General features: G+C 50.7%; 1 protein-coding gene across 1 annotated transcript; it reads right to left on the bottom strand.

The window, feature by feature from the left end:
* Nucleotides 1-5,666: 5,666 nt before the first annotated feature.
* On the bottom strand, nucleotides 5,667-10,264 carry USP27X (ubiquitin specific peptidase 27 X-linked). The gene is made up of 2 exons (XM_072955916.1): nucleotides 9,626-10,264; nucleotides 5,667-8,925 (listed from the first exon to the last, which is right to left on the bottom strand). The coding sequence occupies exons 1-2, from the start codon at nucleotides 10,262-10,264 to the stop codon at nucleotides 6,574-6,576; spliced, it is 2,991 nt and encodes a 996-aa protein (XP_072812017.1). The 3' UTR covers nucleotides 5,667-6,573.
* Nucleotides 10,265-11,198: the final 934 nt, after the last annotated feature.

Here is an 11,198-nt window from a genome sequence, read left to right as displayed (position 1 = left end):
TTGTTCACCGTTCCTCATCTCCTATTTATCCCTCCTCTCCGATTTCAATTTCCTTTTTCCTAGAGTATATCTTTCAGTAGTTATTTTAGTGAGTGTCTATTATTACTAAACTCTTAGGTTTGCTTTTTCTGACAACGTCCTTATTCCACTCTCAGAAAGAGTAGTAGTTCATCTCATCGATATGTCTTGGGGGTACTAATTCTCCTCTCGGTGGCAACGGGTGACTCACCTTCATGGCGTATCATTTATTTGCAAGTACAATCTTTGTGTTGTTTAATTCTGAGCACATCTTCACCAGAGAGTGTCTTTTTCTGTGGGGTTCTGTGTGCCCTGTGATGTAAAAACATTTTCACTTTTGCTGAGGTTCTAGGGGTTTGAATGGTTATGCTCCAATTTTTGTTGTAATTTTTTTCAGCATGTGATTCCCGTAATATGCAGTAGGGTAAATTTAGACCCACATCCATGTATGACATAGGCCTGGGATTTTATTTCTTCTGGTGGCTCCAGAGAGGCAATAAGGCTTACTTTCCAAAACGCTTTCTAATGAACAGAGAAGATACTAAAGGCTTTATCCAGAGGTTTTATTTCCAGCTTCTCTGCCTGTGGTGGACTTGAGGCTGTGTTACCAGTATTCGCATGCACACTAGATTCCCAGCGCTGAGCCCCTAGCCCCTAGGGCCTCATATCTGGAACCAATACCACAAGCAGTTATCACCGTGTCCATCCGTTTACAATTACTAGACTGCCTTTTTCTTTTTCTTCAGAGATTTGACTTTGTATTTTTTTTCTTTCTTTGAGGAGGAGGTAGTTAGGTTTATTTATTTTTAGGGGAGGTACTAGGGATCTAACGCAGGACCTCATGCATGCTAATGCACTCTACCACTTGATGACTTTGCCCTTTTTTAAGCTCAGCTATAAATGAAAATTTTCGTTGTGATTTATCTAATGTTAATGTGTTTGTAGTTGAGGATGGGGAGTACTAGTCATGTCATCTTAGTGTGCTATATTGCCAGGAAAAAAACTCTCACTTTATACATAGTATTTTGTGCTATATTGATACTTAGGCGTTTCCCCTTATCACTTCCATCCTCATAAATATGCACTTCTTTAAGTTTCAAGGAAATTAAGTCCCCTTCAGGACCATCTAGATTAAGGGCACATCTGAGGCCAGGCCTCTGTAGCATGTTGGATCATTCTCCAGATATTCCACATAGGTAGTTTAAATACCTCATTCCCCCAGGGTCTAAAGTTCCTTAGCAGAGTGATTGTCAACTTTAAAATATTCTAGTAGCAGAACTCTTTCTTCAAATATTACTTGGAACCCTCAAATATAAAATCAATCAGAGGGTAGTTGCTCTGGTTGAAGTGGGGTTGGGAGTTCCTGATCCTCACCAATTTGCCCTCCCTCTTCCTCCCCAAGGTGCACCCCAGGGCATCTTCATAGACTCCTTGGGCTCCAAGTACCATGGGATGAAAACAAATTGAATAGATCAGTGATTCTCAAAGTGTGGTCTCAACTCTATATAAAATAGATAAACAACAAGGACCTACTGTATAGCACAGGGAACTATATTCAATATCTTGTAATAACATATAATGGAAAAGAATCTGAAAAGAAAAAAAGTATATATGTATGTGTATGTGTAACTGAATCACTTTGCTGTACACCTGAAACTAACACTGTAAATCAATTACACTTCAATAAAAAATTTTTAAAAATACAGTATGAAACATAACAATATAAAAAAGTATGGTCCCAGAGCCAGAAGCATGAGCATCACCTGGGAATATGTTAGAAATGCAAATTCTCAAGCCCCCATTTCAGATCTACTACAATCAGAAACTCTGGGGTTGAGACCCCACAATCTGTGTGTTAATGAGCCCTCCAGGTGACTCTGATGCACGTTTTACGTTTGAGGACTTAACCACAATAGAGGACTTACTAGAATAGGGCTGGAATATTGCCCAAGGTTAAGATTTCTGGGTGCCTAAAGAAGCCCAGACTTATCTGGTAGGCTGTTTTCCATCCATTTTCTTGTACAGGAAGGAGATTATAGACCCTCTCGGGGTCTAACTTTGCAATGTCCTGGGTCCCTCTGAATTGATTTAATAAGTGAGAAATCACTAGGAAGAGTAGGGAATCCTCACTTTTAGTTCATTTGACAGAAATAATGATGCTCCTCATATTTTTGCTTGACAACAGGACTTCAGATCTGAAGCTCATAAATGTTGAGCAAAAGAAGCCAGACACAGAAGTGTACATACTGAATAATTCCATGTAGAGAAGGCATTTAAAAAGGCCACACTGATCTACAGTGAAAGAAGTCAGGATAGGGATTACTCTTTGGGGTTATTGACTGAAAGGAAGCAGGAAGGGGGCCTGACTTATGGGTAATGTTCTAGTGTTTTATCTGGATGCTGTTTCCTGAGATGTGTTCATTTTGTCGAAATTTGTGAAGTTGGACCCTGATGATATGTGCATTTCCTGTATATCTGATATGCTTCAAGACAAGAGTTGAAAAGTGGCAGTGGGTCACCTGCAGGGGAAGGTAGGTATGTAAATGACACACTGCTGTGGGTGCTGGGTTACATCCTCTCAGAGGACTAGGGCCTTTGCTTCTGGGTGTGAAATATACATTTGGTGCAGTTTCCTGGCACCAGGTGTTTTGCATTATGACAACTAATAGTATGGGGGCCACTCTGTGTTTCGATTGGAAAAGGCCTCTTGGTTGATGGCATCCCTGATCAGGACTGCCTGTGGATGGGGAAGAAGTGAGGCAGTGACCTAATGTGACCTGTAGGCCGGAGTAACTTTCAGCACCTGGTTATTCTGGGAAATGGGAAGTGGTAGGGTTCTGGGTTTCCAATCAGATTAAGCCAAGAAACCATGGAAAGCATGTGTAATGGGTGAAAGGTAAGTACCCCATTGTTTGCTCCCTCATTCTGAGCTCTATGGGTGGATAAGGCCCCCACTTGTGAGCCCCCAACTTTTGCCTCTGCCCTTCTGGGCTCAGGTCATAAATAAATCTCCATAAATCTACATATGAACTGAGTTGCCCTGGCCTTACCAGCCTGTGGAAATAGAGTCTCTGTTAAAAAAAATTAGCTGAAATTTCACCAGCTCTTGCCCACATCTGCTCACCCAGGAATTCCAGCCCCCATGTAAAATAGCCCAATTATGTCTGCAAGTCCCCAGTAGGTCAGAAACCAATCTGTTTTGGGGCATCACCCAGGTTCTTCCTCACTTATCCTGTGCCCCATTTTGGTGTGCTGTGCCCGTGAATCTGCTTCGGGGCTGTTTACCCCATTCCTGCCACCTTACTGCTGCAGTGCCCACCATGGGCATGTTGATGAAGGTGCCAAAGCTGCTACCTCCTGATCCCCTCTAAAGGCCCCAACCATAGAAATGCCCTCCCATGTACCAGACATGCTGGAACATGCCTAAATTCCATTTGTGCTCCAGGTAACACATACCTGCTAAATACACGATGCCCTGGATTCCACCGTGATGTGATCTGAAAGCAAGCCCTGCTGCTGTTAACTCCATGGCTCAGCTTGGGGGTTGGTGAGTAGGGGCATAGGGCTGGGCTTGAATGGTACCCCTGTTGCTGAGGGACAATGGTGTTTTCCCGACAGAGGAGGTGCGGGCTTCAGTCAGGAAGTGCCAGGCGCAGCTGCTCCCTCTGGTGGTCTGTGCCTTCCACCAGTGGAGACAGTGAGGTCAGCTTCAGCCTTCTGGCGCCATTCACCTCTCCAAACTATGCCTGAGAGCAGGGTATTTAAAAGACAGTTTCTGTATCAGACAAACCTCAAAGGAGAAACCTTCTATTAAAAATGCTAATGCCGGGGGAGGGTATAGCTCAGTAGTAGAGCGTGTGCTTAGCATGCATGAGATCCTGGGTTCAATCTCCAATACCTCCACTAATTTTTTAAAATACTAATGCCATACAAGATGCAGACAGGTTGTGGAAATATTCCTGATTAAAGGAGGCTAAAGAGACATGACAGCTCAAAGCTCACCCAGGACCAGATCCTGTGATGAAGAGGGAAAATGTGATAAAGGACACTATTGGGCCGCCAGACAAAACTGGAGTACAAATGGTAGATTAGATAATAGCGTTGCATCAATGTTAAATTTACTGAAGCTGTTAACCCTGCTGTGATATAGGGACTATGCCTCTTTAGGAAGCGTGCCGTGAAGTACTTAGGCATGAAGGGCCATGATGTAATTGACCCTTGCTTGGTACGCGTGCGCCCACACACACACACACACACACACACACACACACACACACGAGGGAGGGCATCCATGCAAACGATAAAGCAAAATAGTGTGAGAGGTTAGCAATAGGTAAATCTGAGAAAGGGTATATAGATGTTCTTTATACTATTTGTATTTTTGAAACTTTCCTGTAAGTTAGAGATTATTCCCAAAGAAAAATGATTTCAAAATGTAAGACAGTGTCTGTGCAAACAGGCAGGATCTGGTGTCGCATGCCTGACTGAACGCTTCCCATGGCAGAGACGAGGAAGAAGGACACGGCTGTCTTCCCAGGCAGGGCTCCCACACATCGCAAAGGGGAGTCAGACACCTGCATGAAGGTGCCAAGTGGCATCCGAGGCCACTCATCTCTTCCTCTCCCACCTCCTACAAGATTTCAAAAACCACCCTTTTTCCATTTTCTCCTGAGGATTATGAGTCCTGAGTGGTGATGAAAATTTGGTTGTGAAAGGAAGGTGTATTGGTTCATTCATCCACCAGAACATGTTTTGAATATGTGCCAGGAACGGTGCTAGGGGTCCAGAACACAGCCCAGGGTACGAGAGGAGACCTCCCCCCCAAAACTGCCTCTGAGCTAGTTGGGGATGTATCCACAACTGAATAAGTAAATATCTATTTCCAAAGGAGTTGACCATGAAGTGGACTTGCGGAGCCCTGGGGGAACCCAGCCTTTTACCAGAGCCAGTGGATCCAAGCCCCATGGGTCTGAAACATTCAGTCCCACCCTGCCCCCACCAGGATTTTCTAGATAATGGGTACCTTTCTAACTGATGCTGAGAAGAAAAAGAGGACCCACCAGCCCTTAACCCATCCTGGGCACATCCCATCTGTCTTGGCTTAGCCCTCTGCAGGCTGCTCTTTCCCATGTGAGGCCAATGTGCCACTCCATCACTATCCCCGGGCTGATGGACCAGTGAGCTTTGGAATAGTCTTTCTTGTGATCTATGCCTGCAGGTGAACGGAGCAGCTATGCTCATAATGCTTTTGGAGGGCAAAGACCACTGATACCCTTCACATGGAAGCCAGGCAGCCTACGGGCCCCGAGTCCCACCCCTGGGGTGCTGAGTCATGATAACAACACGTCTTCCAAATGGACAGAATAATGACACTGGGGGCCAGCTGTGGTTCCCCCCTCCCCCATCCCGGGTGTGGCACCGATGCCTTGTACACAGAGACAATAGTGGAGTCCACTGCCTTGGGGCCCCAAGTCGACACTACTGGAGAGGGAATTATAAGAGTGGGTGTGGGTGTGTGTGTCTGTGTGATTGCATGTGATACGCATGTCCTGTCCATGGGTCTTGGGTAGGACTGACCCTCACCTCTGATGCATTCTGGTCCTGGTCCAAAGAAGTTTCAGATCCAACAAACGTTTACTGAGCCCCTACAAAGTTCCAAGCCTTTTACTTTATACTTTGACACATTTTATATCATTTAATCTTTAACAATAACCCTTTAAGGTAGGAATTATCTGCATTGTACAGATGAGAAAACAATCGCAAAGAGGTTCATTGATTTGCTCAAGTATATCATACAGCTTTTTTTTTGTTTTGTTTTGTTTTGTTTTGTTTTAAACACTCACACACTATACTCTTAATTGAGGCCTGTCTGTGTTGGTTGCTTATCTTACAGTGTTTCTTGTCTTCTCTACCTTTGGAGCATCTGCTCCCCTTATACAAGCCCCCTTCTCTCTTGTTTCACGAGCCCACATGGGCTCTTCTTTGTTTAATACTGCATTTAATAGCACAAAAAATCACGAATACAAAGAAACTGGCAAAGGTGTTTGTCAATGAGATATCCCTGCCTCCTCCACTTTCCCACTTTCATACCCATACATGTAATGGGCTGCACTTGTAGAAACTGTTCTTTCCCCCCACAAACATATAACTGTTATGTGATTGGTCAGTTGAAGCTGAAACACCCATGGAGAAAGATGTTTTACGGTTACAAGGGCACACACCCCCCCACACCACCCCCCTCCCACCCCACACTTTCCCCACACAATCTTTTGGAGGAATATAGGAATATGTACCAGTGTCAAGATTTCCCTGCTTCTGCCTTCCCCACCCAGAGCATTCCTGCCATTTAATTTTCATTTAAGTGACGGCTTAGACTAGAGCCTCTTCTCCCGCCCCTTCTATTTCTCTTGCAATCAGGACCTTTTTAGACACTGGAAACTGTTCAATTCTTACTCTGTCAGGCCCATGGGCCATGCAAGTAGGTCCTTTAGATCTCGATGCCAGTTGTGGTAAGGGTGCTGTCATCTTCCACTACAGGTAGGTCTGTGTGTCGCTTCAGTAGGCTTGCGTATTCATTTCTTTCACTTTTTCTGACTCGTGTTCCAGGACCTGTTTGTGATAGAACAGTAAATACCCTTCACTGTCCAGGACGTCCTTAATACTGGCCTTGGTGATGACAGCATCATCACACTTGAACCACTGGTCCTTGTGGTGCCGGATGAAGCTGGTGTAATGGCCACTCTCCAAGGTTCCCTGGTGATTAACCACAGCAAACAAGGAATACTTATTCTCATCGTTTCCACTATTGGTTGGCAGCTGCAACTGTCCATTCATCCTGCTCTCCTTACTCGAGGCCATGAACGGTGTCATATCCAGCTCCAGAGGAAAGGATATGTATGTAGTGATCTTACGCCTCTGTTTGGCTGAGTGTTCGAACCGTTTGAAATGAAAACAGGCAACGACCGGTAATTTATTCATCGTGAGCTGTTTGGTCGATTCCTGGTAGCTTTGGCAACTACCACACTTGATTTTGGCACTGCTTCCTAAGTGCTCCGGCCTTGTAAACCTTCGCAAGCAGTCCGTGAGGGTGGTGATTCCTGGGATGTGGCTTTCCCCATTCACGCTGCTCTCCCTCCCAGGGCTCATTGGCCAGAAGGAGGTGCAAGAGCCAGGCAAGTCCAAGCTGATGTCCCAACAAGGGTCTATCGTGGTGGAGACCCCATGGCAGGCTTGACAGGTGACATCCGACTGCAGGCCACCTGTGAAGATTTGGTCTATGATGCAGTTACAGTGGTTGGGATTGTTAGCCGCCTTCCCGGCGTCATCCCCTTTGCAGTGCCGGTGCAGGACATCTAACGCTGCAATGAGGAACTCGTGGGCATCCTGCTGCCGGTACCCTGCTAAATGCCGGGCGTGGATCCACACCAGGTGCAGTAACTTATACGGCACGTGAGGAGACGGGTTTCCAGAATACAACTCCCGAAAGAGCGACGACATCTCACACACCAGACACAACTCGGGACTTGGCATTTCACATCTGTGCCTGTCGGAGAGGAAGAAATCTCTCAGGATGGGAGTGTGGGTCAGGGCCTGGACGATGCAGTTCATAAAGCACGTGTTGCCAAGATTGATCAGTCCTCTTAAACCGATGGTGAAGCTGGAGGTAATTCTTCTTCTCCTCGGGTTGTGTCCCAGCAGTTCTAACTCAGGTTTAGTGGTCTCCCAGGTTGGGTATTTCTCCCCGAGGCCGGGCACTGAACACTGCTGGTGAGACACCTCGGTCGAGGTGGAGGCTTGTAATTTCAAAGCCTCCCCTTGCTCTTCTTTGGCGATTTGCTCAATGTCTTTGTCATATACATAGTCCTTACACATAAAGCAGTAAATACCTCCGTAATAAAGGTCTACGGCTAAGTTGTGTTGTTTCGTCTCGGCGTGCTCGTGAATGTGTTTCTCTGTGAAGCAGCCAAAGAAGACACAGGAAAGGCAAGAGTGGAGTCTGTTCAAATGGGTGCCGCACACATGGCAGATGCACGACTTTGCCTTGCTTTTCCTGGTCTCTGGGGTTCCACACCACACGAAGCACTGGTAGATCACCCGCAGTTCCTGCCTCCAGTTCTCTCCCACCTTGAAGCTGTTCACGTGGGAACAGCCTGGTGGACCCACCGCGAAATCCACATCCAGGCATCCGCCCCCAGGGCCGCGCCGGGGCCGGGGCCGGGGCGGGGGCCGTGGCCTAGGCTGCGGCGGGGTACGGAGCCGGGTCTGCGGCCGCGGCCGGGGTCGGCGGCGGGGGGCACGGCTGCGCCGCGGAGAGGGATCGGGGGGCCGCGGGGGGTCGGAGGGAAGGGTGGGGAGAGGAACCTCGTCGCTGCCGCCGCCGCCGCTCCTCGCCGGGTTCTCATCCTCCGGCTCCTGCTTCGGCTCCCTCTTCGGCTCCTGCTCCGCCTCCCGTGCCGGCTCGGGTTCGGGTTCGGGCTCCAGCTTGAGCTCAACCCGGCGGCCGGGACCCTCTGCCGTCTCCACGTTCCCGGCGGCGTCCACCTTCCCTGCCGTCTCCACCTCCCCGGTAGCGTCCACCGTCCCCGCCGCCTCCACCTTCCCGGCTGCCTCTACCTTCCCCTCCACCTTCGCCTCCGCCTCCACCTTCCTCTCCGCCTTCTCCGCCGTCTCCGCCGTCTCCGCCTCCTCTGCCTCCTCCGCCTCCACTGGCGACGGCTCCTCCCCCTGCTCGCCGGGCTCGGGCGGCCACTGGGCGTGGCGGCGCGGGGGCCACGCAGACCTGGGGTGTCCCCCGCCCGGCCTGAGGGAGCGCGGCAGCGCTGGCCGCTGGACCCAAAAGGGACTTTCACTGAAGGAGGCGGCGGCGGAAGCAGGCGACGCCCCCGGGAATCCTCCCGCCGTAGCCCCCTAGCGGAGGCCGCTCTGCCGCCAGGCCCGGTTTCCTTTAATTCAGTATTTCCCAAACTTGCTGGTTCACGAGAATCACGTGGGGAGCGTGCAAAAATTACAGATTCCTCGGCGCCACCCGCAGCCCCACTGAATCAGAATCTCGAAGGGACGTGCTCCGGAACCTGTATCTTTAACTAGGGCCCGAGAGGATTCTTATGATCAGGCAAGTTTGGGAAACACAGCTCTAATTCATTGAGGCTGGCGGGAAGGGGGGCGGGGACCGCGCAGTCTCTTTAAGGCGCTTCCAGTTCTCGGCTCCAATCGCTGCTCTGACCCCCTTCATCGTCTCCTCCCCTCTCCCCGTCCTTCCCTTCGTCCATGCAGCGTCCCCCACCACTGCGGGGGCCAGGGACGGAGGGGTGGCCAAGTCCAGAAACGTCCCTGGGGCTGAGAGATGTCCCCCCGGAGGCCGGGTCCTGAGGGGCGCCGGCAGAAGCTGATAGGCCATCACCTCGGAGGCTGAGCCCGGGCTCCCCGCCCACCCCAGGTCCTGCCCCACCCCTTAGGGGTGAAGCCCCAGCTCCTCTCGAGGGGGAGGCCTGGACCCCAGATCCAGGGGGGCAGAGCTCCCAAGGCCACTGGGCCCGAAGACACATGTCCCATGCCCATCTTATCGGTGCTCTGCAGAGTCTGTGCCTGCTCCTCGTCCCCTCCTCACCTCCTCCTCGGGCTCCCAAGGCCACGGGTGGTTGAGGGTTTGGCAGCCGGCCTTCTGGCCCAGGGGACGCTGAGCCGCCCCGGGGGCGGCGGGAGGGACAAGGCACAACGAGGCCATGCCTACTGCCGGCACCTCCCCTACGGAGAGAGAGGGGCCTGAACCACGGGACGCTGTCCCGAGGCCCTCAAGCTCTAGCAGAGTCCCGGGCCGGGCAGCAGGTGGGAGGGGCCGGGGAAGCAGAAGCAGCTCCCATCCGTGCAGCTGCCAGTGGGGGGAGTGGGCGGCCAGGGGTCTGAGGGGCGCTCCTGCGCTGAGAGCCGCTGGCAGTGGGCAGCAGGACCAAGGCGCCCACGAGGACTGGGCCCAAAACACGGGGCTTGGGGCTTGGGCGGCTGGGGGATGTCGGGAAGCGGCCGTAGGTGCTGGTCCCAGGCAGTGCAGCCCAGGGCAGGCATCACGATGGGGCTCAGAAGCAGCAGAGAGCCAGTGCTCGAGGATCAGGGAGAGCGTGTTCCACGAGGAATCTGGTCCCTGAGTCCCGGTGATGGCTGGCCTTGGCCCAGTACACAGGGCCCTGCCTGTGGGAGTGTGCTGCCTGACTATATTGTGATGGAGTTCTCCTTGGTTAGCACAGGACATCACCCCTCCGCCTGGCCACTTCCTCTGGGGAAGTGGGGGGGTGCCTAGGCCTCTTGGGGTGAGCAGCAGGAGTTGGTTGTCGAGAATTGGGAGCTCTTAAGGAGGCTAACATGCTAGTTCCCATACACCTGAGGTCCCCAGAGCTGCCCTGGTGCCTACTGTTCCTTCCTTGAAGCACCCCAGCATCTTTCCAATAAATGCCTGCCCTTTGTGACCTGTAACCAGAGGAACTGCAACTAGGGCACCCGCTGAAGGAGTCCTGCTCCTGCGAGGGGTGGGGAGGCAGGGGGAGCACAGGAGATACTCTCATCCCACCTCCAAGGAGTAACAGACATCAAAGAGACCTAAGGATCTCAGTATACCCGGGACTATCTACCACTGAAGACTAACCATGGCAAACTGGACTGCCTTACTGATCAACTTCCTGCAAAAGCCCCCACATCCAGCATGTAATGGAAGTGAAGGGGAGGGGTCTGCCATCATTCACTCCACAAATGTCTGTTCAGCCACCAACCTAGAGCCAGGCGTTATACCAGGAGCTGTGGACCCAGCTCTGAACCAAACAGACTCACCCCAGGACCAGAATCAGGGCTGGCTTCCACAAAAGGCAGACTGAGGAAGTGTCTAGGTCACTAGCAGAGAAGATACACCAAAAACAAAAGAATCCAAAAAAAATCAGAAGCAATATGACATTTGATTTTTTAAAAGCAGTCCTTATGGGAAAAGTCTGAATTTTATTGTACTTTCCTACATTCCTTTCCTGATTGCATGTTGCTTTTGTTCTGAATCACGTGCTGAGGGTTGGGGTTGGCGGTGGGGGTGTCAGCATAATCATTTTGTTGCTTCGTGCTTGTATGGGTCTGGATTCAGTCCTGGGCGAATGGCACTGCCTCTGTCTCACAAAGACCTGACTGAGGGTTAGCTGAGGGAGCTG

This window comes from Vicugna pacos, chromosome X (assembly GCF_048564905.1).
Source record: "Vicugna pacos chromosome X, VicPac4, whole genome shotgun sequence".
Lineage (NCBI taxonomy): Eukaryota > Metazoa > Chordata > Mammalia > Artiodactyla > Camelidae > Vicugna > Vicugna pacos.
Note: the sequence above shows the minus strand (reverse complement) of the source record. Positions and strands in the feature narration are given on the sequence as shown.